The sequence below is a fragment of the Passer montanus genome, unplaced genomic scaffold (genome assembly GCF_014805655.1).
Source record: "Passer montanus isolate IOZ18808 unplaced genomic scaffold, ASM1480565v1 scaffold43, whole genome shotgun sequence".
Taxonomy (NCBI): domain Eukaryota; kingdom Metazoa; phylum Chordata; class Aves; order Passeriformes; family Passeridae; genus Passer; species Passer montanus.
The window spans coordinates 2,193,021-2,220,155 of record NW_024369151.1 but is presented as its reverse complement, the minus strand read 5'-3'; the positions used below and the strand labels follow the sequence as shown (position 1 = coordinate 2,220,155).

At 48.4% G+C, this 27,135-nt stretch overlaps 1 protein-coding gene across 9 annotated transcripts in view; it reads right to left on the bottom strand.

Annotated features, from left to right (window-relative positions):
* The window catches only part of CACNA1B (calcium voltage-gated channel subunit alpha1 B), a 298,336-nt gene that overhangs the window by 110,276 nt on the left and 160,925 nt on the right, over window positions 1-27,135 (bottom strand). For 4 of the 9 annotated variants that reach the window (XM_039720115.1, XM_039720117.1, XM_039720113.1 and 1 more), the window contains exons 10-16: window positions 26,542-26,616; window positions 24,584-24,673; window positions 20,877-21,086; window positions 9,436-9,548; window positions 6,162-6,274; window positions 3,242-3,373; window positions 1,734-1,806 (exon numbers count right to left, since the gene is read on the bottom strand). In XM_039720115.1, the coding sequence (XP_039576049.1) occupies window positions 1,734-1,806; window positions 3,242-3,373; window positions 6,162-6,274; window positions 9,436-9,548; window positions 20,877-21,086; window positions 24,584-24,673; window positions 26,542-26,616 (806 nt within the window). The remainder of the gene's footprint in view (window positions 1-1,733; window positions 1,807-3,241; window positions 3,374-6,161; window positions 6,275-9,435; window positions 9,549-20,876; window positions 21,087-24,583; window positions 24,674-26,541; window positions 26,617-27,135) is intronic. The other 5 variants (XM_039720116.1, XM_039720119.1, XM_039720120.1 and 2 more) reach the window with 3 other exon arrangements.

Genomic DNA, 27,135 nt, shown 5'->3' with positions numbered 1-27,135 from the left:
AGTGATTCTGTGTGTCAGGGGCAGGGCAGAGCTCTGCTCCCATCCTGCCACTGCCACCCCTAATTTCCAGCTGTCCCCACTGCTCTGCTCTGCCCCAGCAGCCTGTAAGGATTTCCAGAGGAAATCAGGGAGCAGGGCACAGGTATCTAACACAGAACTCTGCTTTCCAGAGGCTCTGTGCTCATGGATGTTGTTTGTGTGTGTATGTGGATTATTCGCAGCTGGACATTCAGCTCACAGGGACTTCCTCAGAGCCAGGAGCTGGAGATGAAGGTTGATGCTCTTGTGAGGGAGTTTAGGCTGAGCTCAGCCAGCTGCCAGGTGGACAAAACCCATCCTGGGTGTCCAGTGACAGGACCATGACCCAGCCAGGGCTGCTGGGATAAAAATGGGCCAAAGCAGAGGGCAGGAGTGTTTGAGAAGCTTCTTACACAGAGAATCTCCAAGGGGGGGCAGGGTGTATCTAACTTTATTTATTCAGCACATTGAATGTTGTCCCTGGCTGATGCTGCTCTCCTCAGCCTGGCTGAAGTTATGGAAGAAAAGCTTGGAAAGGGATCCCAACCCCAGAGTGGAGAAACACCGAGCTGGAGTTTGCAGTTCAGGGAAGGAGTGGGATGGAAGGAGAGCAGGGGGTACCAAAGAGCCCTGGGAGACCACAGCTAATCCAGGGCTGATGGCTTTTGCTTGGTTTTGCTCCTACCCCTGGCATTCCAGACAAATATCTTAAACCCACGTGCTTTCCTTCACCCCACATTGCAGCATGTTTCTCTCAGGACTGATAGGAAATATTCCAGCTGAGTATTCCACAGGCAGCTCCAGTCCCAAAGCAAAGCAAAACCAACACACCCATGGCTCATATCTGGAGCTGCTCCCTGGCAATACCTGTGTCTGAGCCCTTCCTTTGATGAGCACAAAATCTTATGCAAATCTTAATCCCCCGTGATGGGCAATATCCTGTGAGGTGAGCACTGAACCCCTCACATCTGAGCAGCGGCTCCTGCAGAGCTCTTGGGACACGTTTCCCTTGAGATTCTTTTTCTGTCTTAATCCAGAAATTGTCATCACCCCCCCTCCCTTCCTTTTTATCTCCTTTTGGGGTGGTGACACTGAAATACATCAGACAGACCATGCTGAGATCTGGGGAATTTTGGATCAGGGGGAGCCCACATTGTGAAGGACAAGGCTGGAAATGCTGGATCTGTGAGGGTCACCTGCAGCTGGAGCAGCCCCAACTCTCCTGAGGTGGGAAACACCTGAAAACATTATTTTAAAATGATTTTAAATAATTTAAAACAATTTTATTTTATTGTTTTTAAAAAAAAAGACAGGTAGAAAACAGCTGCAAAATTCAGCTTTAAATCCAAGCATTGCATCTTTCAGAGCTGCAACTCCTTGGGCAGGGGCTGGAGAACACAAAGGGCACATCCAGATGTGGCACAGCCTGGGCACACACAGATTTTAATTTAGCAAAGAAATCTCTGTATTATCAGCATTCTTCCCCCTAGAAAAAAAATCTTTTGTTCTAATTTTCCTTAATACCACAGCACTGATTTTTAATTTGATTTTTAGTGATGCATGAATTGGTCAGCAAAGTAAAACACATGAGAAGGAAGGACTCCCCCTTTCCTAAATTCCATAGGTTTCTGGGGGCTTGTTTGCCCTCCCTAAGCAGGAAGAAACACCCAGGAATTTCAATTCTAGCACTGCCCCAGGACGAGAAATGGCGTTACCTGGAAGACTGTGAGGATGGCAGCAGGGAAGGTATCAAAATTCGTGGTTGGAGTTTCATCTTGGAAATTAAACCTGGAGAAGGGAGAAATAAAAACCAGAGTGGGGAGGGACAGGCAGCTCCAGGCATCCCTGTAACACCCTTTAACACCTCATAAACCAAGGCAGGGAGCAACATTTGTTCCACCTGGCTGTAACACTCCAGGCAAGCTTGGTGGGGAACATCTCAGAAGGTGCTCAACAGAACCATCAGCAAAAACTCAATTTCATTCTCAGAGAAAATTCTGGGGCTTTGAAATTCATTTTCATCCCCAATTAAAATGAACAATCAAAATCTCCAATGATTTTGCAGAATGAGCCATTCCAAGAAGTTTTCATTCTCAAGTGTAAAAGCCCAAATTGAAATTACTTTCTTAGCTGATAATTTCTTTGTACTATATTAAAGATAAAATAGGTATTGACTGGGAAAATAAAAGACCAAACAAAACCATTTCATTATTTCAGTTCAGAAGTGAGGCTGGAGTTAAATGGTAACACCGTGATGGCTCTTACTGCAAAATTCACCATTGCTGGCATTTCTAATGAGAATAATCAGATCCAACCAAACTGTGTTTTCCAGCAGGAAAATATTCCAGAGTGCCATTCTATTTTATATTTGGATACTATGTTTTATAGGGCATAAATACAATAGCACTTGGGTTACCAGGGAAGGAACCAGTACAGAAAGTGCTGCCCCCAGTCCTGTTTCAGCTCTGGGTGTCCTGGGCACCACGGGATGATGGGGGAGCTTTCAACTGGGGACATTCTCCCTTAGGAAAGAATCCAGCTCCAGGGAAAACACCAGAAAAGGAATTACTTCCCTATCCCCAGCCCTGAAATCAGGGATGTGAACCCTTCCAGGCAAAACAAAGATTCCTCAGACTCACTGTTAGAACTCTAGCTACTAAAAATTTTTAGTTTTCTGTACTAACAGACACTAACCCCCAAGAGAAGACTACATTTGACCTAAAGCCACAGAAAAAAACTTCCAAAATTAAATAATAAAACTAAGATTATGAGTATGTAGTTTAAATAAGTGTGTAATATCACAAAGTAAAAAAAAATTAAAGTTTTAGAATATAATAATCTATATAAAACAAAATGAAAGTCTTAAGACAGAAGCTAGTCCTTCTTCTTTACCTTCTTCTTCATAAGATTAAGTAGTATTGTGCATTAAATAAAAAATCCACATTACAAAACACAAATAGTTAACTACTGAGTTAAAAACAAAAATAATTTAAGTATCATTTCTTCATTAGACAGTTCATCCTTAAAAGACTTCATAAAAAAAAAGATCCAAAACTCCATTTTGTAGTATGTTAAAATGTTAAAGAAAAATACTATAGAACTCACAACTTACAGAACTATAACCTACATAAAAACAAATAAACATCTAAATCCAAACAAAAAAATACAGTCTCACAATTTAATCCTGACTTTAAGGGGGAAAAAAATTATATCAACAACTTACTGCCCTCCAAAGAGCTGCATCCCCAGCAGAGCAAAGACCACGATGAACAGGAACAGCAGGAAAAGCAAACTGATGATGGACTTCATGGAGTTCAGCAAGGAGACCACCAGATTCCTCAGGGAATTCCAGTACCTGCATTGGATCAGAGCAGCCAGGGGAGACATGAGTGGGGAAGAGCCTTTGGGGAGAAATTAATAGGAATTTATTTCCCATTTTGTTTGTACTATTGCATTTGTATTTTAATTTTCCTAGTAAACTCTTATTCCTGGTCCCATATCTTTGCCTGAGTGCCCATTAATTTCAAAATTATAATAATTCAGAAGGAGGGGGTTTACATTTTCCATTTCAGGGGAGGCTCCTGCCTTCCCTTAGCAGACACCTGGCTTTTCACTCAGGCACTGGGATAATGCAGGATTCTCCCTGGGAGCTGCAGGGACCTGGCTCTGGTCACGCAATGGACTCAATTCTGTCATGTGGGGTGAAAAATTCACTTAGTTAGGACAGGAGAACTTCAGCATCAGTGGTTTGAGAGTGTCAGTTGCTGTCCTGAGAAGGGGCAGAGCCCTCAGCTTGGTTTGTGGAGTTAAATCTCTTCTCCCAAGGAATGAGCAATAACAAGAGGGAATGGCCTCAAACTGTCCCAGGCAGATTTTGGTGGGGTATTGGCAAAAATTTCTTCATTAAAAGGGTTGTCAAGCCCTGGCCAGGCTGCTCAGGCAGTGATGGGCTCACCATCCCTGCAGATGTGGCACTTGGAGACATGGGTGAGTGGTGGCATTGGCAAGACTGGTTGGACACGATGGCCTTGAAGGTCTTTTCCAACCTAAATAATTCCATGTTTCATCCCTTTATCATGCTGGCTGCAATCCGTGGTCAGAACCCACAAAAACAAAATTGTAACTTGCAAAAACATCCAAAATATTTACAAAATCAGCAAGGGCAGATCTCAGCAGATCTGGGTAAAATGAACTGGTGAAAATTACTCTGAATTTGCTGCAAACCCAGGAGTTTCCCACACATAAATCTGTGCACAGGTAAAGCACAGTGGCATTTTTGGTGCAGGTACCCACCTTTCTTGCTGGACATTTATTTAAAGTAAACTTAAAGTTTCCACCCTGTTTTTACCTGAACAGAACAAATGACCCAGTACCACACACAAACCTGGGATCTGAATAATAATCATTAGGAAAAATCAATTAGCAGGTACAAATCAGCCCCACAGAGCTACAAAACTCATTCCTGGTTACTTCAAATGACTGTTTTGCTCAGATTTTCTCTTATCTATTTAAGGTGGTCAGGATGTTTTTGGAGGGAGGGGGTGTCCCTCCTCCTGTTACTTCAAGCTACGAAGAATTCAGGGAGTGATGGAAACAAGGGAGCACTGAAGAGGTAATGGTGTAAAAAATAAGGTGGAAAACAACAGCAGGAGCACCTAAATTTGTCATAGATTTCCACAGCACTCCTGCAGAAAATGCTCTGGATGGGTTTGAGAATGGCACAGGAGCTGTTTGCTGAAGCCAGCACACATTAACTCAAGGCAGGAGCACAAAAACAACAGAGAAGCTGTGGAAACCTGAGTGAAAATTCCACCTCAGAGTCTCCAGGCTGAAAAACTCCAACATTCCCAACCCAGGCAGCAGGAACACATTTCAGATTTGTGTCAGCACAGAGCTCCTAGCAATCCCCAGGGAAACTGCTTTTCCAGAGCCTGAATACTTAAGGAATTGTCATCAGATCAGTGGGAAGTTGATAGGACTCAGAAAAAAAAAAAAAGAAAAAAAAAAAAACCAAAAAAAAAACACTCTTTTTTATACAAGCCTAAAGATAAATCAAAGAAGGACATTCTAAGTTTGTGGGACTCAGAAAGAAAAAAAAAAACTTTTTACCACAAAATAAGAGTGATAACATGAAATTTTTGTTTTAAACAAGCTAACAAGCTTAAAAAAGAAAAAATTCTCCTGTCAGCCCACTGTCATTCCCACTTAAGGAATTGTCATCAGATCAGTGGGAAGTTGATAGGCCTTAGAAAGAAAATAAAACTTGGGGGTTTTACCACAAATTACAAGTGATAACAATATTTTTGTTCTAAACAAGCCTAAAAATAAAGCAAAGAAGGACATTCTGCTGTCAACCCACTGAGGAACCAAGGGCAGACAAACCTGGATGTGGAACTGAGGAGAAAAAAGGCTCTTAGAATCCCTTGTGGGTGTAAATCCAGGCTCAGGAATTCCCAAAATTTTCAACTGCCCAGCCAAGGAAAGGGGAATTCTGCATCTGCAGATTCAATCTGCTCCCGTCCCCCAATGCAGACCTTGGAGATTAGGGCAGGCAGGGATTTTGTGCCAACTCCCCCAAGGGCTTGGGGCATTCTTTTCTGGTTTATTTTTAACATTTGAGTGATTTAATTATCAGTTTGTTGCTGATAAATGTGGAAAGCACTCCTCCTGGCCCTGACTGGAGCCAGGGATTTTCTGGGGTGCTGTGAGTATTGTACTTGGGTTGCCCCCAGATGTAGGAAGGAATGATGAATCTGACTCCATGTTCTCAGAAGGCTAATTTATTATTTTATGATACTGTATTATATTAAAGAATACTAAACTAAACTATACCAAAGAATACAGAAAGGATACTTAGAGAGTGCTAAAAATATAATAATAAAAACTGGTGACTCTCTCCAGAGTCCTGACACAGCTTGGCCCTGACTGGCCAAAGAGTGAAAACAACTCACAGCACAAAACAATGAAAAAATCACCTGAGGGTGAACAATCTCCAAACACATTCCACATGAGCACAACACAGGAGAAGCAAATGAGATAAGAATTGTTTTCCTTTTCTCTGAGGCTTCTCAGCTTCCCAGGAGAAAACTCCTGGGTGAAGGGATTTTTCCAGAGTGGGAATGCCACATGTGAGCTGCACTTACTTGGTCACTTTGAAGATCCTCAGCAGCCGCAGGGCGCGCAGGACGCTGATGCCAAAGGAGGTTCCTGGCTTCACTGCAGCCCAGATGACCTCAAAGATACTGCCCACGATCACCTGCAGGGAGAGACCACCTCAGAGAGGGCACAGCTGCTGCTGAGCTCCCTGGGGTGCTCAGCAGTCAGAGCTCAGGCTGCTCAGGAGAATCCTGAATCAGCCAGGAGAACTGGAAAACCTCACCCCAGCTTTCTCCATAGCCAGGAGGAGAACACTCTCTGATTTATAGGAGCTTGTTGCTTTCTTCTCTAGTAATCAAACTACCTTAAAATATCTTTTTTTGAAGGACACTAAATTTTATTTAGAACTTTTTAATGCTGGCTCAGCTGCAAATGCCAACAGTTCTTTCTCCCACCCTTTCATGACAAAAACTTGGATGTCTCTAAAAATTCCATCACTGCTTGAGTGTCTTGCAACACACACTGTGCCCTGAGCTTCCAGAAAATACAGAGGGAAAGGTAATTGCACAGTAGTTGATAATTCCACTGTCTGCCATCTGAAGAAGAAGGAACTAAAACTTCTCTCCCACCATTGGGAATCCTTCATTGTCTCAGGTTTGTACTATTGGATTGGTATTTTTAGTTTTCCTAGTAAAGAACTGTTATTCCTGGTCCCATATCTTTGCCTGAGAGCTCCTTTATTTCAAAGTCATAATAATTCAGAGAGAGGGGGTTTACATTTTCCATTTCAAGGGAGTCTCCTGCCTTCCTTAGCAGACACCTGTCTTGTCAAACCCAGGCACTCATGAATCAGCAAAAACCTTTCCTCAGCCCCTGTACACAGCAGTGATAACTAATTTTCCTCAGCAGCCCCTCCTGGGAGCCTGGTTCCCACCAGACTGGTGCTCCCCAGGCAGATGTGGCTCTGGTTTGTTGTTGCACCCTTTGGGCTCGCACGGCTCCATCTCGATGGTTTGTCAGACAAAACTGGGTACAGAGCTCTGTGATGTTCCTGGGCTGAACTCATTCTGGGGGCTGGAAGGTGGGTGAGGGAGGGAAAAACACAGACAGAAGGAGGATCCCTATGGATTCTCTGAAGGAGGAGGAATTAGCAACAGATCAAGAGCTTTCCCTCCTGGGAAACCCTCGGCAGAGCTCCCTGCCAGGGCTGCACAGCCCACAAAGCTCAGACACGTCCTGAGTGCAGCTTTTGCCTTGTGCACACTCCTAAATCACCTGTCCCTGTCAAGCTCTCATTCTGGAAGGAGCATCCTGAATTTGGGGATCCAAGGAAATTGGCAGCCAGCCTGGGGGGCAGCTCAGAGCCCACCCAGTGCAGGGCACCCTTGTGCTGCCCATGGTGGATCCATTGGGGCCTTTAATAAATCCCTACTTTATCTTTGTCCAGTCTCTGTTCTCAAGAGCGCCTTCACAAGGTATCAGTGACACCCCTAAAGGACAATTTATGGATTATTTGGGTCTGGGCACTGTCCCTTGGGCTGTGCAGGACAAGCCATCCCAACCCTCTGAGCCACCATGACAGTATAGGGATAAAATGTAAAATCATGGGATATTGGAGGAGAGGGGGCTTGGAAAGAAAGGATGGGCCTGGTAGGCCCTGGGAAAATGTTAGGCTTTACTGGATCATGTGAAACTGCACCTGTATAATCATTTAATGGCTATGATAAATTATATGATTGTTAGATGCAATGATTGTTTGGTAATTGGATAAAATTATTGTTTAATCGTAACAAGAATCATGAGAAACGATGTTTGGGATGTTTGATGGAAATTACAAAATCCATGCTCGGATGAAATCAATGTATACAATAGAACAATAAAAGTTTAATTATTAATAAGTAGTTATATAATGATAAGGGTACAAAAACATGTTCATCCTGAACCCATGTCGGAGTCAGATTTGGGTCTGTGCCCCTGATACCCAGAGCTCTTCAATAAAAGCACATGCATATAATCATTCTATTATTATGTTTTTCTGAATACTCACAACCACAGCTTCCAGGACACCCCAAAACCAGAGCCCCAAATTTGGGACTGCCTCGTACAACACCTTGGGGTGCTGGACACAGGTGAGTGATTTAATCTCAAATTCTATTTACTCTGAGCTTTGCTGCTGTCATGGCCAATAAAGAGAATAAATCTCTACTCAGAGCCTTGGATTTAGCAGGGGGTCACTCACTGAAGGTGACAACAGCTCCTCCTCCCTTGTGGGAGCAGAGGAATTTGGCTTCATGGAGGAAGAGTCACTCCCAGCATTTTGGCAGATAAAAGCTAGAAACAGCAGCCTGAATGTCAGAGCAGGGCTGGGTGAGGAGTGCAGTGACCTGAGCCCCTCTCCCAGTGCCCGTGGCTGGATCTGAAGCTCCATATCTGGGTTGTTAGAACAGCCTCAGTCCTGCTCAGCCCACTGCAGATAAGAGAGGCCAGTTCTCCTCTGAGCACAGATTACAGCTAATAGCTTTAATGAATAAATTAACATCCACACGCCAGGCTCTTTGTCAGGTGGAGCCAAACCCAGCCCCGCTATTCACACAGAGCTGCAGTTTGAGCCTGGATTTCTGCACTGCCAGAATTTGAATTACTGCCCTGCTGTCACCTCATCAGGTGTTTGCTGCTCCTGGTGATGTCTGCAAAGCTCTGCTCGTGTGACTCCAGGTGAAGGCTCTCAGTGGGTGACACGAGCAGGAAGATGTGTGGGGTTTTTTTGTCTTTCAATCAGCTCGTTGCAATGGGAGGGACAGAACCTGCCGGCAATCAGAGCACTCCGGGGTGCTGATGCTGCCAACAGCCCGGGGCTGGAGGAAATGAAATCCCCCGGCTGTCACTTCCCTTCCAAAAGGAGGATAACGAGGGAAGCTTAATGCATTTCACTGCTAATTTATACAGGGGCTGCTCCTCCCAGGAGCACTTCCCGTGGATTTCCATACTCATCCTTAAACGCCCAGCACCTAAATGACAGGAGAGACACCTGCTCATCAGAGGGAGGTTTTTCAAGGACATGGAGTGACAGGATGGAGGGCAGGGTTGGATGGGATATTGGGAATTCTTCCCTGTGAGGGAGGGGAGGGGTTGGAATGGAATTCCCAGAGCAGCTGTGGCTGCCCCGGATCCCTGGCAGTGCCCATGGCCAGGTTGGACATTGGAGTTGGGGCAGCCTGGGATAGTGGAAGGTGTCCCTGCCATGGCAGAGGGTTGGAATGAGGTGATTTTAACCACCCCAAACCATGCCATGATTTGTCCACCCTGCTGGATGTTACTCACCCCAAAGTCAAAGCAGTTGAATGAAGAGTGGAAGTAATTCCTTGGCCCCAGCCCATACATCTTCAAAGACATCTCAGTGAGGAACAGCCCCAGGAAAACAAACTCTGCGAAATCTGGAAACAGCAGAAGAGATTGAATTAATCCATGAGCCCTTGGTGGGCAGAGCTGTTCATGTGGGGAACTTTTTGTTCCTTTTCTCACAGCACCAAGGGGCTGCTGGCAGAACGAAATCCCTGTGCAATGGCAAACAGGAGCCTGGCAGAGTTTGGCACAATTTTCTCTGTGTGTCCATGAGCTGTGTGAAGGCAATGCTCACCTGTGCTCTTGGGTGGGGGAAGGAGCATTAAATAATATCCTCATTGTCTCTGTAAAGGGATTTCACAGGAAAGCCCTAGATCTCATATTTTTAAAGGTCACATTTAATTGCAAAGATGTTTTGGGACTTCTGTACTTGCAAGAGATGGAAACTTTTGGGTGTGGGGTGTAAGTTTCTGTACCATCCTCTGATGATAAAAATACCTTTCTACCCAAGAGAAGTGCTGACTCTGAGGGCTCATATTCAGAGGTGTTGTGTCTCCTGTTACCACATTTATTTTTATTATGCCTTTATAGCCCTGTAATTACGGAAGAGCCCTTTCTGTTTCCTTTTTCTTCACATATCACAGGCTGGGAAGCTTTTGATGGCAAAATTTATCACCTATGATGAAACAAAGGGCAGAAGGAACAGAGCTGGAGGCTTCAATTTCCACATCAAGTTTTGAGGACTTGAAGCTACAGCAAACACTGCCTTTGGCATTTTAAGTTTGGATCTGGAGGCCAATAAGCAACAGCAAGAGTGAAATGTTAAAAACAAAAACAAAAAACCAACCAAAAAAAAAGAAAACCAAAAAAAGGCAAAACCCACCTACACTACCAAGAAAAACCAAACAGCAGAAGGCAAAGCTCTCTCTCTGGAGAAAAGATGAGGAAAAGAATCAAACCTCAAAAGGTGGGAATTAATCACCTTGTTTAGTGCAGCACAGGAGGTTCTCAGAGGCTGCAGCAGAACAGATGCTACAAGACAGTCTCCTGTAATTTCAATTTTATGATTCCAGGAATGATAAAAAGGAGATGGTACCAAACTATGCAGAGGTGCACAGAGAAAAAAAGAAAACCAAAAAAAGGCAAAAACCACCTACACTACCAAGAAAAACCAAACAGCAGAAGGCAAAGCTCTCTCTCTGGAGAAAAGATGAGGAAAAGAATCAAACCTCAAAAGGTGGGAATTAATCACCTTGTTTAGTGCAGCACAGGAGGTTCTCAGAGGCTGCAGCAGAACAGATGCTACAAGACAGTCTCCTGTAATTTCAATTTTATGATTCCAGGAATGATAAAAAGGAGATGGTGCCAAACTTTATGCAGAGGTGCACAGAAACAGAAGAGGGGCAACAGATACAAGGAAAATTTCAGCAGGATGATCCTGGATTCCAGGTGCTTTGCACTCTGGGGCAGCTCCAATCTCTGCTCTGGGACAGGGACAGGAGCCAGGGAACAGCTGGGGCTGGGCCAGGGCAGCTCAGGCTGGAGAATGAGAGGACACAGTCTCAAGATGCACCAAGGGAAATACAGGCTGGATATTAGGAAAAAGTTTTTCACAGAAAGAGTGATAAAGTTCTGGAAAGGCTGCCCAGGGAGGTGGTGCAGTCCCCATCCCTGGGTGTGTTTAACAAAGCCTGGATGTGGCACTGGGTGCCAGGGTTGAGTTGAGGGGTTGGGGATGGGGTGGATTCAATGGTCTTGAAGGTCTCTTCCAACCCAGTCAATTCACAGATCCTGTGAATTCTGTGAGCTCAGGGCAAGGCTCTTCCCCCAGAGGGTGCTGGCACTGCCCAGGCTCCCCAGGGAATGGGCACGGCCCCGAGGCTGCCAGAGCTCCAGGAGCCTTTGGCCAGCGCTGCCAGGGATGCCCAGGGTGGGGTTGTGGGGGGGTCTGGGCAGGGACAGGGGCTGGGCTGGGTGATCCTGGTGGGTCCCTTCCAGCTCAGGATATTCCATGATTCCACCATGCTCTGACCTCCTGCAATCTGCAGCTTCAGCTGAGTGTGGGGAGAGATTTCCATTCTGCCTTGGATTTCCATTCCCAGCCTTGCACATCCATAGGGAGTGAGCAGAGCTGGCCCAGGGGCATTCTGGGTGCCTTTGGAAATGCCTTGAAAAACACAGCTTCAATTACCCAAAAATAAAAAAGGGGTTTTAAATTTTAAATTTTAAATGAAAGCCAGTCATGGAACACTATGGGCATAAAGTTCCCTGAAATCCAGGAAGCAATAATGAGATGAGAGAGGCTTTATTAACACCTTAGCGAGGAGCCTGCAAGGACACCTGTGCCAACATTTGCAAAAGGGGAGGAAATTTCAGGCAAGCATTAATTATCCCACGTGACCTGCTCCCCTTGAAAACAGCAGCAAGAGCATTAAAGGAGACTCTCAAGGGCAACATGTTCCCAGCTGAGGAATAAGATGACAAAATCTGAGACCCACAGCCTTTTTCCCAGGAAGAGGCAGATCCACCCTCTGGATCTCAGGGCATAGGAGCAGCACGACTCCCTCTGACCTTGAGCTTGGAGCTTTTGAGGAGAAACCTCTTCACACCTGACCAAGCTGCAACTTTTCTCTCCTTTCTCACAGGAGATGCAATGACTCAGTGAGGAAACTCTGCCTCCAGCACCAACATCCCAGAGTAAGGAGCTATCCATAATTGTGCTGGGAATCCATCTGACCTTCCATCTGCTCTGGTGAGGACCCACCTGCAGGGCTGCCTCCAGCTCTGGGACCAGCAGGAGGACCTGGAGCTGCTGGAACGAGTCACAGAATTCACAGGATCCCGGGGTTGGAAGAGACCTTCAAGATCGAGTCCAGCCCAGCCCCAACCCCTCAACTCAACCCTGGCACCCAGTGCCACATCCAGGCTTTGTTAAACACACCCAGGGATGGGGACTCCACCACCTCCCCGGGCAGCCATTCCAGAACTTTATCACTCTTTCTGTCAAAAACTTTTTCCTAATATCCAACCTGTATTTCCCTTGGTGCAGCTGGAGACTGTGTGCTCTGGTTGTGTCAGTGCTGCCTGGAGACAGAGCCCAGCCCCAGCTGAGCACAGGCACCTTTCAGGAGCTGTGCAGTGATGAGGGCACCCCTGAGTCCAGAGATGCTGGAGATGCTCCAGGGCTGGAGCCCTCTGCTCTGTGAGAGCTGGGGGTGCTCCCCTGGAGAGGAGAAGGCTCCAGGGAGAGCTCAGAGCCCCTTCCAGGGCCTGAAGGGGCTCCAGGAGAGCTGGAGAGGGACTCTGGTGTCACACTCAGCAGGCGGTGCTGACTGGCATGACTTCCAGGTGCAGGCTCCCTATCCCAAGGATTGATATCAAGCTAGTTTGTTAAATCAGCTGATAAAATCACAGGGAGAGGTTGTGGATGCACAAGGAAGCAATGGGATGTACAGCCCCCAGATGTGTCATATCTCTAGCAGGGAGATTCTCATCCCCTTATCTCTGCCCCAGCCTCACCTGTCCGAGTCACACCTCAGGTGCCCCCAGATTCTTCCAGAGAACAACAAAAATCCTCAGCAGTGTTTTTTCACTGCAAATTTGCACCAACAGACCTCAGGACACTTTGCCAAGACAATTACCATCATCCCAAAGGGGAAAAAAAAGGAGGAAGGAGCAAGGATTAATGTTCAGTCACCGCTCCAGCAGAGGCTGAACACACCCTGGGTATCACCAGTGCAAAGTGTCACCATCAGGCTGACACATCCTGCAAACACCCGTGCAAATCCAGAATATCCCCCAAGAAAAAAGCTAGAAAGTGGCAAAAGATAGTAAAAAAATTAGTTCATTCTATATTAAAAATAAATAAATAAATAAAGCCAGGAACTGTTTAAAACTCAGAGCATCTAGAAACCAACTTCCTTCTGCTGCTCTTGCCAGAGCCACCCTTGGCCTTCCCCAGCTGATGAATTCCAGAGCAGAGCCCAGAACTGGCAGCAAGAGCTGTGTCCCAGCAGGTACCAGATGCTACAAATCACAGCCCAGTGAGGCTGGGATGCAGGGAAGTGGAATTCAGCCCCTGAACTCCTCAGGCAGAAGGAATTGGCTCCATGGAGAGGCCGCTGCATCCAACACATGATTCCTTCTGAGAAGGTCCTGCCTAAATAATTGAAAATGCAATTTTGTTGTTTGGGCCTCCTGGTATTCAAACCTCACCTAATTTCATTTGCCTTACTCAAAAGCATTTTGTGATGTGATTTCAGGAGGAAAGGTTTGATACAACCACTCTTATTTCATTTCCAAGCTGTGCTGTTGGCAAAGGCCATGCAAACATCACTTCACCCCACACCTTTGAATTAGGTTCCTAATTAGAGTTACCAGCTCCTTTTTGTCAATCATTTATGGATTAATTCAATTTCTGCCCCATCTCCAAGTCCAGTGGCATCAGAGGCAGGTGCTGGGCCTGACACTTCCATCTCGTCACTCTCCTCTCACATTAAAATGAGCAGGAGAACCTCAACAGGGCAAAACTTCCCGGTTTTGCCCAAGCTGATGTGAAATGCTCAGCAGGCAGAAATAAATATGCTCCAGAAAGCCTTTTCCTTGCAAATGCTGCATATTGGCATCCAGAGGGAGCTGGGTTTTGACTTCAAAGGCAACAACAGCACCAAAAAAAGGCCAAATTGCCCCAAACATGAGGTGCAGCACTGGGCAGGCTCTCAGGCCATAAATGCTCAAATGCTATGCTCAAACACTGGATTTATTGAAAGGAGACATTGTGCATTTGGGCTTCAGACCTACACAGATTAAGGAGCCAGGAAGGATCCCTGCAGAACTTGTTGGAGAAAGAAAAGACCTTTGGGAAGGGCAGCCCTGAGTGAAACTTGAGTGACCTAGTGCTGAAACCTCCTCCCCACAGTTCCTAAAACCCATCCCACAGTGCCTAAAAAACATCCCACAGTCCCTAAAACCATCCCACAGTGCCTAAAATCCATCCCACAGTGCCTAAAAACCATCCCACAGTCCCTATAACCATCTCACAGTCCCTATAACCATCTCACAGTCCCTAAAACCCATCCCACAGTCCCTAAAACCCGTCCCACAGTCCTCCGAGTCACACCTCAGGTGCCTAAAATCCATCCCACAGTCCCTAAAATCATCCCACAGTCCCTAAAACCCATCCCACAGACCCAGAGAGCTCTGGTCCCTACCTCACCCCACAGCTTTAGCCAGAGGAAGAGGAGCCCACCCCCAGCCCCATCCCTGGGGCCTCCTGCCCTGTAGCAATGCCTGCAGCTGCTCCCACAGGATGGGTTTTTGACACTGTGGGATGGGTTTTTGGGACTGTGGAATGGGTTTTTGGGACAGTGGGATGGGTTTAAGGGACTCTGGCATGAGTTTTAGGGACTGTGGGATGGTTTTAGGGGCTGAGGGTAAAACCCATCCCACAGTCCCTAAAACCCGTCCCACAGTCCCCAAAACCCATCCCACAGTCCCTAAAATCCATCCCACAGTCCCTATAACCATCTCACAGTCCCTAAAACCCATCCCACAGTCCCTAAAACCCGTCCCACAGTCCCCAAAACCCATCCCACAGTCCCTAAAATCATCCCACAGTCCCTAAAACCCATCCCACAGACCCAGAGAGCTCTGGTCCCTACCTCACCCCACAGCTTTAGCCAGAGGAAGAGGAGCCCACCCCCAGCCCCATCCCTGGGGCCTCCTGCCCTGTAGCAATGCCTGCAGCTGCTCCCACAGGATGGGTTTTTGGCACTGTGGGATGGGTTTTTGGGGCTGTGGGATGGATTTTAGGGACTGTGAGATGGTTTTTGGGACTGTGGGATGGGTTTTAGGGACTATGGGATGGGGTTTTGGCACTGTGGGATGGGTTTTTGGGACTGTGGGATGGGTTTTTGGGACAGTGGGATGGGTTTTTGGGGCTGCGGGATGGGTTTTTGGGACAGTGGGATGGGTTTAAGGGACTCTGGCATGAGTTTTAGGGACTGTGGGATGGTTTTAGGGGCTGAGGGGAGGAGGTTTCAGCACTGGGTCACTCAGGGGCTGCCTTTCCCAAAGGCACAGCCGTGGTCACTCTGCACCTCCACGGTGTCCCCAGCATGGATTTTGAGGGGCCCTCAGTTGAAAATTCATCTTTGCTGCTACCAGACCTCAGTGCTGCCATTCCAGAGTTGGTTTCTGACTGAAATCTCTTCTTTCTCAGAATATTGGCAGTGGTGGAAAGGAGCGTGAAGAGATGATAATGAAATAATGAAATAGATGTTTGAAATATATTCTTTTATAGGCAACTGCAGCTTATTTAACCAAAGTCCTGTGCTTCACTGAGCAGTGTCCATCTGTAGCATGAGAGAAATCCTATTTGGCCCTGGAGTCCTTTCCACACAGAGCAGGAGAATCTCTGATTGAATTTGAGGATAATTACGGGGGCATGAAGTACGGCCTGTTATTAATCATACCACAAGAATTCAAAGAATTCCTCATCAGTGCTTTCAATAAGGCTAAAGAAATCCCAAGCCTCTCTCCAAAGCTCCTGCAGTCCTTTTTGCAAAGCAGTTGTAGAGATATGGAGCATCAAGCAGAGAAAGCTAATCAGAACAATTCAAAACAGAAAAGTTAAAAGAAAAGACCAAGGGAAAAATAAATCAATGCAGACCCGTAGGCTTTTACCAACTGTTCTTTAAGTAAAATTAATTTGTAATGTAATTAAACTTCTCCCCAGAGGGACAGGTATAATTGAATTAGAGGTGCCTGGGTAGAGTTGCAGGGTTTAGCAGATCCTTTCCAGTGCTCCTCTCCTGTTGCTGCAGTTCACAATAAACCTCCTCAGTTCATTCCTCAGCACCTTCCCTGAAACAACATCTTTGGCATTTTTGATTTCTCTCTTTCTCTGCATCTCACCAGCCAGGCCCTGCTCCTCTGCAGTGATGTTCCCTCATCATGGATTAACTTTTAAGCCATTTTTAAACTCTGTCACTCTCCCACTTAAAGGATTTTGCCAAGTATTTCCAGGAGCTGTTTCAAATCTCCTCGTTCTGCCTCCATCTGATGGATTTGTGCACAAATCTGGGGCAAAATGGGGCTTTCCAGGAGCATTCCTGGAGGGCTCAGCCCCAGCTGGGCTCCTTTCCAGATGTTTGTGCTGCAGAGTTACCCAGGCAGGAGTGAGGGGACACGTCCAGTCTGGGCATCACTGTGACACCAAAACAACCAGCAAAGTCCTTAAGGCACCAAATATTCCCTGCACTCAGTATTCAATTAGGGATTTGTAGAACTATGAGGATATGAAAACTCTGCCAGCCCCCAGGAAAGGGGTAGGAAGGTTTGGGTCATCCCCAGTGCACAGCCAGGTGTGAATGCAGTCCCACAGCTCCTCAGCCTGGAATTCAGGAGGGTTTGGAGGAATGGGATACTTGGAATTTAAGAGATTGAACTTGTAGGGCTTTTCAGGACAGTTCTCCAAAGTTCTTTGTTCAAAAATCACACTACAATGGGTTTCTGCCCAGAGCAATCATCCCCAAATGAGCCAACAGAGCCTCTGCTTCTTCTCTTGGAGAAAACCATCTTAAAAAATAAAACAAACCCCAAAACAAACAAATAAAAACCCCCCAAACTGTCTGGTGTACTTCAGAATTTCCATGATGACCATTCATGGAGAGGTTTAGTTGGGATCTTGGGAATTAGGAATTGTTCCCTGGGAGGGTGGGCAGGCCCTGGCACAGGGTGCCCAGAGCAGCTGTGGCTGCCCCTGGATCCCTGGCAGTGCCCAAGGCCAGGCTGGAGCAGCCTGGGACAGTGGGAGGTGTCTCTACCTTACCAGGGGTGGAATCAGATGGGCTTTGAGGTCTCTTCTAACCCAAACCAGGCTGGGATCTCAGGTTTTTATTTTCATTGTCACAGTGACCAATCTTGTACCACCCTGTCTGAAAAACCAATGTGGGCATCCACAAAACCTTTCCCTGCTTTTGGATAATCTGTTTTTTTCTGTGACCCACGCTGGGCTGCCCCTCCCCAGTGCCAGGGGAGTTTCCAGCAGGGTTTAATATCCCAGAAATACTCGGAGCTCCTGGATGAAGGGTGACAGAGATGCTGAGGGGACTGAAGCATCTCTCTCGTGAGGACAAGTCTGAGAGAGCTGGGGCTGCTCAGCCTCCAGAAGAGATGATTGAGAGGAATTTCATCAAAACACCTGCAGGGAGGGCTCAGAGCAGGGCCCAGGCTCTGCTCCAGGGGCCCAGCAATGGGACAGCAGAACAGGCAGGAACTGATCCCAGGAAGTTCCACTTGAACTTCTTCCCTGTGAGTGAACAAGCAGCTCAGGAGGCTGTGGAGTCTCCTCCCTGGGATATTCCAGAGCCAATGCTGTGCCCTGTGCTCTGGGATGGTCCTGCTGGAGCAGGGAGGTGGCACCAGGTGACCCTCTCAGGCCCCTTCCTGCCCCATTCTGGATTTCTTTCAGGGATGGTTTGTGGAGCCCCTGCCCAGGTGTTTCCCCATTGCCAAAGGATCCTCAGGGCTCCCAGGTAAAGGGCAGTGGGATGGTGCAAAGGCTGGCAGGATGCTGAGAATTTCATCCCCAAGAAATCCCAATTTTGGGTGGTTTTCTGCCTCTTCCATTAAATGTAAGGCAGTGGAACCCCCAGTCCCAGCTCAGTGGGACTCTACACCAAGAAACCCAAACTTGCTGCCCAAGTGCTCCTGATGCTAACTGACCTTACTGGGTGTTATGGACAAGTGCAGAGTTCCTGAAACATGGATCCACCTCTAATTCCAACCTATTCCCTACTTTTTGTCTGCAGCTGGGATAGAATGGAAGCCTAATTTGTGGCTTCTGTCTAAGTTTCCCAGCTGGAGGTGAATAATTCCAAGAGACAGAACAGCCCTTCCAGCTCTCACTGGAACATTAAGGAGTTTCTGGCTCATGGATTTCTCCATGTTCCCTTGGAAAAGTCACTGCATAAGGTGCTCCCAAAACTGTTTTGTAAATCTGTGACCTTTTTTTGAGTTGAAAGACTTCAAGTGTAGGGTTTGTTTCCTAAACATTTCGTCCTAATTCCAGAGGAAATCCTAATCCTCAAATTAATTACTCTGCCAATCTAGCTTATTATTTCCTCTGGTAAATGGAGGTAATGAATAAGCAAGAGTGACTTCTCTGTATGGTCTGTCTCTCTTTTCAGTCAAAATCTTGCAAAAAAAAAATACTTGAAAGAAATTTCTGTCCTTATTATACATCTCTCATTAGAGCTCCATTACCAGGTGGCATTAAATATTTCAACAAATATTAATAAGGAGCTTTTGATGTCAGAGCAGTCAGTATTCCTGACCTCTTAGGTCTAGTAAAAAAAAACTTCAAAAGTTTGCCTTCCCTGTAATAAGGTAAGACCTGAGGATCTGAGGCAAGAAATATTTAAGTATCTAATTTATAGAGAAATCAAGGCAAATTAGGTAGATAAGGATCTTTAAAGATCTAAGCCAACATTGTTAGACTGTTGGAAATATTTGAGGTTTTTTCCCCAGTCTTCTCTTTGCTTTTTGTCTGAAGTTTTATTTAAATTTTCATCTGGTCAAGTGCTGAACAACAGATTTGTTCCTGGCCATTTTATAGAGTCAGAAATGGCCAAAGGAATGGCTTTGTCTTCCAGGAACAAACCTCACCCCATCCCTTCAGAAGGAAAGATTTGCACTATCAGCATGAGGAATTTCTAGGAGTTTTCCAGCTCTAGGAGTCCCAGCCTCCAAACTTCATTAAAATAAACAAAAAAAGCCGCATCCCTCACCTTCTATATTTTTTTTTAAACCAAGCTTTGTCAGCAAGTCTGTGACCTCAGGGAGACACCATTTCTTATTCATCAAAGCAATTTAAAAACCCAAAACTCCTATTTCAAAAGCACTTCTAGACTCTCTGAGCTAAACCAGGTGACCACAGCAACCAGCTAAAATAAAATCTTTTCACAAATACAGGATAATCTTCCCTCTGGGAGTATTTCTGTCACTTAATGTCACAGGAGGGCACCGTGACACCCGTCCCATGTCATCACACCCCGTCAGGGAGGGCATGGAAGCAAAAAAGAGCTGTAAAGTTGAAACCTTTTAAAGGCTCTGGCAGGAATCACAGCACATGGAGGGGCTGATTCCATAAGCACTTGCAGGATTTTTATCTCACAGGCCATTCCAGCTGCTGGTACCTTGGGAATGTCAGAGCCAGCAGAGCTCTGAGTGTGTCCCCAACAGCAATCAGCCATGGCTGCAGATCAGCTGCAAAGTGACACAAATTTGCATTCTCTGGACACAGGTTAGCCAGAGAATCCTGCTGTTCCCAGGCATCATTCCCCTTCCTTTTGGGAATCCTGCTCCAGGACAATTCCTTCTGCCCCATTCCAGGACAATTCCTCCTGCCCTGCTCCAGGCTTTACACCTGATTGAATCTCAAATTTGCAATAACCTTTAGGATAACATTCCTCTCTCAAACTAATACCCTGGTGGATTTTTTTCTGAATTGTGTGATTCAATAATTTGAAATACGATTTGAAAGAGAACTGAGATTGTTCAGTCTGGAGAAGGGAAGCTTTGAGATGACCTAAACGTGGCCTTCCAGGACCTGAAGGGGGCGAGAGGAAAGGTAAAGAGAGACAATTGACAAGGGCCTGGAATGCCAGGACAAGGGAAATGGTTTCCCACTGCCAGCGGGCCGGGATTGATGGGATAATGGGAAGGAACTCTTCCCTGTGAGGATAGGGATTGGAATGGAATTATCAGAGAAGCTGTGGCTGCCTCTGGATCCCTGGAAGAGTCCAAGGCCAGATTGTACAGGGTCTAGTGGAAGATATCCCTGCACAGGGGGTAGAATAAGCTGGTATTTAAACTCCCTTCCCACCCAAACCATTCTGTGATTCCATGACTGGTGAGTGAGGAGAAGGAAGCTTTGAGGGATGCTGAGAGCCAGGACGTGACCATGGCACTGTGGGATCAGAAACAGCAGAGCTGCTGAGGGAACAGGAATGGCCAGTACTCACAGAATTCACAGAATTCACAGAACCACTGGGTTGGAAGAGACCTTCAAGATCATCAAGTCCAGCCCAGCCCCAACCCCTCAACTCAACCCTGGCACCCAGTGCCACATCCAGGCTTTGTTAAACACACCCAGGGATGGGGACTCCACCACCTCCCTGGGCATCCCTTCCAGAACTTTGTCTCTCTTTCCATGCAAATCTTTTTCCTAACACCCAACCTGTATCTCCCTTGGCCCAGCTTAAGGCTGTGTGCTCTGGTTGTGTCAGTGCTGCCTGGAGACAGAGCCCAGCCCCAGCTGAGCACAGGCACCTTTCAGGAGCTGTGCCGAGTGATGAGGGCACCCCTGGGTCTCCTTTTCTCCAGGCTGAGCACCCCCAGCTCCCTGCAGTACTCACAGAGAGCAGTGGTCAGCTTCTCGGGCTGGTCATAGTGCACCATGGCCACACAGAGGGTGTTGAGGGCCACCACACAGAGCACGACCCAGTAGAAGCTCTGAGCCTTCACCATGCGCCGGATGAAGAAGCGGAACATCTTCTCTTTCCTCCTGAAGTAGGACGAGCTGTCGTTCTTCCCACTCTTCAAACTGGCACGGGCAAAGGGAGACCCTGGGACAGAAAGAAGAGTCACCACAGCCCACCCCAGCAGGGAAAAGGCTGGAGGGGGTTCCTCGGCACACAGAGCCTCTCCAAGCACCAGAACAGCTCAGCAGGAAGCTGGGGATGTTGAGAATGGGCTGAGCAAGGGCATCTCGCTTGTAATGAGGGATGAAGGCTGGGCTTTTAAAACTCCATGGGTCAATGCCTAGCTCCACCACCTAAACTGGCTTCCAAACCTTTGCAGCAATCCTGATTGTCCCAGTTAAACTCATCACTTTTTCCTGGTTGGCAGGGACAGAGCAGCAGGCACAGGGTATGTCTGCCCACGGTGTGGAGCACGTCCTCGTGGAGCTGGGTAGGTACAAAAGGAAAGCTGGTCCCTGTTTTTCCTGCTCCAAGGACCAGTTACTAGGAAATTGAGTGAATTCTCCTTAATTTACTCTCCAGCCTCAGCTATTTCTTTAGCAGAGGGCCCAACCTGCCTCCGTGCATCAGATTTTGGGCTCAGCCATTCATTTGTCTCAATTCTGCCTCTATCAGCTCCATTTCCACTCTGGGCTGAAACCCTGGCAAAGAGTCAAGGGTTTCAACAATAGGAAGCTGATGGAAGAAATGATTCCTGATGCCAGCTCTCCCCCTGGGGTAGAGGCACTGCTCAGATGAAAAGGCAATCTCCAGCTGATGCTGAGGCAGGATAAATCAGGAATAAGGGAATAAATGCATGGATCTCTTGGGGCTCCTCTGCAGCAGCCATGGAAGCTGCTGCAAGCAGGGCAAATGGTGATTGTGCCAGGCTGGCCACTGCCTGTGCCAGTGGTTTGGGACAAGATATCATTGCTGTCCTTCTGCATTTTGGGATGGAGCATCCCAGCAGGATGAGCAGGACATGTCCTCGTCCTGTCCTGGAGCAGGTGGCTCTCCTGGGCTCAGTGACATGAACAAAGAGTTCTGACTTCAGCAGCCAAATCTTGGGAGTGTGACCACCTCCATGTCAACACTTGGAATGGGTGGGAATCTCACCCAGCCTCATCCTGCCACATCACCCACAGCAGCCAGAGAAAGGATGAGGCATCCAGATGTGACAGCAGCAGGTTCTCCAAGCCTCACAGCCCCACACAAGTGTGATGTTCCCCCATGGAAAGTGAGCTCTCTGCTCCATTCCACATTTCTGGCCATCCACCAGTACTCCAAAAGCAGAGCTGGCCTTGGCCAGGCTTTGAACAAACTCCGTGCTGAAAAAATCAGTGTGTACTTCTGTTGGTTTGAAAATCCTGCCTTTGGCAGCTTGGAAGAGAAAAAATCACAGTGCTCCTCCTCTGCTCTGCTTTAAGACAACAAGAAGAGACATAGTTTGGGATTTAGGCTGCTTCATGTCACAGCACTCCTTAGCAGGTACAGAGCTCTCGGATAGCCAAGCCCCTCCGTACTCCCAGACTGGCAAAGGAACAGTGCTGCCCTCTCATTCCTGTCTGCTGATCTTCCAGAAATGCAAAGCAGTGATATTTAAACTGCTCTAACATGGAAAACATCTCCAGGCTTTGGTGTCTGGCAATCAAGGCAGTGCCCCATGCCTGGTACAGCACAGAGGGTGTGAAACCAGTGGGAGTAGAAAGAAAAGAATAAAAGCTAAGAACAACTGCAGAAAACACCCTGGGAAGTGTTTACCACTACAGAGCTTTATACTGCAGTTATAAAGCTCATCAAGGTGCTTGAGTTTGAATTAAAGTGCAACATTTCCAGCCAATGGCCAGAGAGAGACCTGGCAGTCTCCCCCACCCTGAGCTGCATCTTCACGTGGCACTCAGGGATTATTTGTTAGTTCTTCCACACTCCTTCTGCTCCCATCCGAACACATTAGAGAAAACCATCCAAAAACCCCTTTTCTCCAAAACAGATCCTTTATGCGTAATTGCCCACGTGATCTGATTGTTTATGCTCTGCATTTCAGCCTCTTCACAAGCCTGCAGAAGTAGCTGCTTAATCCATTCCTTCTTTTCTGCCTCGTTCCATGAATCAAAATCAAAGCCACTTTTCCCAAGTGGGTGAAGCACTCACAGAAGGTGGAAAGCACTGCTGTTATTTTCCCTGCCATATGCTCCCGAGACAGTTCCCAGCTCTACCTCGGATTATTCCCAAGCCCAGATGCTCCATCATCCGTTGCCACCTGAAATGCTGAACTCCAAGATCTGTTGGCATGGCATTGGCTGCCCAGAGCCTGGAGGGACTTGGATTTGGAGGCAAAGATCTCATAATTATTGCAACCGTGAGTAAATATTCCAAAAATGACAATTCCTTGTTATCCATGCAAGGATCCGAGAAAAAAAACATCAACAAACCAAACCAAAAATGCACACAGGCTGCTGCATTTTTGCCCTTTTTCAGCACCAAACCTCTCCTGGAAGTGGCAGCAGTTTCACCACAAACCCTGCAGCCCAGGGGACTGTGGCAGCTCAGTGCTGGTGTCAGGAACATGCCAAGCCACCCTCATTTTCTGCAACCAACTCTTCCTTTAAAGGAGGAAAAATAAATTCCAGCAGCAGCTGTGATCCCTGAAATCATCAATGCCAACTTTCCAAAGGGCAATTGAGGCACTCATGCTGTGCAACAGCCACGGACACGGATTCTCAAATGTGCTGTTTGTGCTGCTCCTCCTGTGCATCCAGGATTTGCTGCTTCGTGGGGACTGGGCTGCCAAGACATTTCTTTGGAAGATAATGAGAACATCTGCTGCTTCAGCAGCAAAACAGGCTCCAACAACAGGGGATGAGCAAAGCACCCGACTGCAGAGCAGCAGGAGATGCTCTCCCACGGCTCACAGGGGTTTGGCTCCAGCAGCTCCTTGAGGTGGGTGCTGAGTGCCCAGAGCCTGCCCTGGCAGCCCAGAGCTGCCTCTGCCTCCCCATCTGGGCAGGTCTCAGCAGGGAATCAGCTCTGGCAGCTGCAGAACGGGCAGCACCTCCTCAGCCTGAGGATGCCAAATCCACCCCAGCAACGCCCCACAGTGCAGGCTGCCCTGCTCTGCACTGGATCTCCAGATCTGGCTTTAAAATCCCTTTAAGGTCTTCCTCTAAGACAAGAATGAGAGAATTGAGGCCACTGCCCAGCACTTCCGAGTGACCACTCCTGGGACACCTCAGCTGGGCATTAGTGACCACGGCACTGTGGCCACTTCTCTCCTCCCTCCAACAGTGTTGTTTGGCAGATTTGGGGTTCATTAGCAGGAATGAGCACGTTCCAAGCAGAATCCTGGGATGGCCAGCCCAGCAGGGACTGTGCCAAGGCTTTGCAGGGCTCTCCCAAGGGTGCAGCATGCAAGAGCTGAGGCAGGCAGCGCAGGGAGAGGGTGAAGCCACGGAGCTTTTTGCTTTGGCAAGTCGAGTGGAAATTCATTCTCCTTCAAGAAACTGCAGCTTCTGGAGCAAAGGAGCCTCTCCAGAGGAGGAAACATGACATGGACAGGTTCAGGTGGAGATTGAAACCTTGGGGGATGCGAAGCCAGTACTCACCAACGGAGCAAATGTCTGTGAAATGGTCCTCACCTTCTTCTGCATGAATCAGGTCATTTTTGCTCTTCTTTATTGCGGCTCTTTTCAACACTGCGTGCAAATTAAAGAGAAAATGCCCCGTGAGGATGCAGAGTGGATTCTCTCTCCCCCTCCCTTCACTCTCCAGGGCCAGCATTTCCTTCCCAATGCCAGCTTAAAGCTCTCCCACCAGGGCACCCTGGAGCAAACCGGACAACCCACAACCCTGCAGGGCCTCTGCACGCCTCAGTGCCAGGGTGCTTCACTCCTTTGCCCTTCCAGCCCTTGAAGGCTTGCCAGGCACAGCTCTGCCCGTTCCACTTCATGCAGCAGATGCAGGAGGGTGGGGGGTCACTGCAGCTGCACTTTGAGCACAGCACAAAGGCTGGGCAGGGACACTGGAGCTTCCTGAGCCCCACGGGGCTGGGAGATGAGTGCTGCCACCCCTGGAACCAGCAGTGCTGTTTGCAGAGGACACCGTGAGGAGGTCAGCGTTTACAGAGCTCGGTTTACCACCAAGACATGCCTCAAGGAGCAGAAATGCTGCGTGGAAAAAGCGGCCACACATCAGTGAGCAGCCTCTCAGCAGCACCCGGTGTGCAATCCCTGCCCTCTGGGGATGTCGGAATTCTTTGAAAACACTTTTTTTCCCCCTCCAAAAGCAGCTTTTAGTGGGTAGGGCAAACATCACTACATTTACTCCAACAGGGAATGAGAGCTCTGCACTGTCCACCCAGAGCACGGGGGGTGAGGCAGGAGCACTGAGGACGCTGCTCCCAGGACCACCTACCTGCAGAACCTTGAGAAGTGGCAGAAAAAAAAAATCACGTTGGTACAGTTTGGTGACAGCTTCGAGACATACAGTAACTAAAGCAGCACTTTCTATCAGCAGTAAGACACCCCACGGTGTGGTGATACAGACTGGTCCGTGGGCACACACAGCAAAGCCACTCACGCTGCAGAGACTGCCCCGGGGAGGCTCCTCCACAACATCCCCTCACCCTAATTCTCGACAGATTCCTTTCCCACACTGCACGGATTGCCCTGCCCTGACAGAGACGTGGATGCGCTTCCTGCTCCTACGGGCTGTGCTTGAGTCACTTCGGAACACCCAGAGCAGAGGGGAGGATGAACCTGTGATCTGGATCCATTGCTTTGCACTGTTTGTGGTCCTTGCTGCCCCACCCAGCTCTCGGCTGAACCCTCAGTGCCAGCAATGCCAGCTCGGGGTCCCTCAGGCTGTGTCTGTCCCAGTTCATTCCAGCACGTCCAGGGCCATCCTCAGCACTGGAGCACAACCAGCATTGGGATTCAATTTTTCCAACACTCCCTGGCATGAACTGAGCAGCTTTTTGTCTTCTGCCCCAGAAAACTCCTCCGTGTGTTTGGCAGTGAGGTTGTGCCATCTCTCCAGGCACGTCCCTGTGTTTTGGGGACTCAGAATTTACCACCATAGACTGTGGGCTGCTCCATACCAGTTGCTCCAAGGCTGGGAACATTCTCAGGCTCCTTTCACTTTAGGATAAGAGAAGCCTTGAGTATCTCTGGGTCTTTTCTCCGTGCCTTGCACCCACCTCGAGTTTCTGACAGCACTCAGCCTGCTCCTCAGACACAAACTGCAGCGAAGCCTGGCAGCCCTGGCTGTGCCCAGGTGCCGGCCAGGCTTCCCCAGCTCACACACACCCCCGGCACGCACACAGGACTGGCCACGCACACCTCAGCCCTGACCTGCTGCAGCCCCAGCTGCTCCAGCCCCAGAGCTGCCCAGCGCAGGTCACCGGGCCGGCCGAGGCCGGGCAGGGCCGGCCGCAGCGCGGGGCGGCACGGCTGGGCCCGGGCAAAGCCGCCTGGGGACTGTCACCGGTGACCTGGGCACGGGGCTGCGGGGGAAGCTGCCCCTGTGTGCCACCTAAGCCCCTGGTGATTTGCAATCCACTCACTGTTGTAGCTGCTGCCGCTGCCAGTCTCTGCCGGCGCCGTGCCTTGAGGAATCGGCCCTTCCGAGGCGGCCCTCCCTGACAGTGAATGGGAGGAGAAAAAAAAAGAGGGGGGGGAGGGAGGGGAGGGGAAAGGAGGAGACATGGGAGGACGAAAGATGGTCAGAAAAGGGAGAGGGAAGAATCTTTAACTGAGCTTTGAGTGGCTGGCGCATCCTAAGAGCTGTCGGGGCTGGAGGCACAGGGGGAGCATCCCCGTGGCCTCGCTGCTCGGCTCCTCCGGCCGTCCTGCCACGCTGGGCTCGCACGTCGGAAGGAAGCATCACCACACCCTGTTATGTCTTACTGCTTACAGCTAACAGGGGGCTCGGTCCCTTGGTCAAATCCGTTCGGAGCCCTGCCTTCTCTCGGTCAGCGCATTCGCTCTTCTCCATCCTCCTGGCAGCCTCTACCCCCTGCACACACAGCCAGCCACCCTCGGCAGGGCGTGGGCACCGACCCCGAGGGCACATCCCCATCCCGGGCCGGCGTGGGGTGTCCCATAACTGCTCCTCAGCCACCTGCAGCCTGGAGAAGGGGCTCTGTGGCCGGATTTGT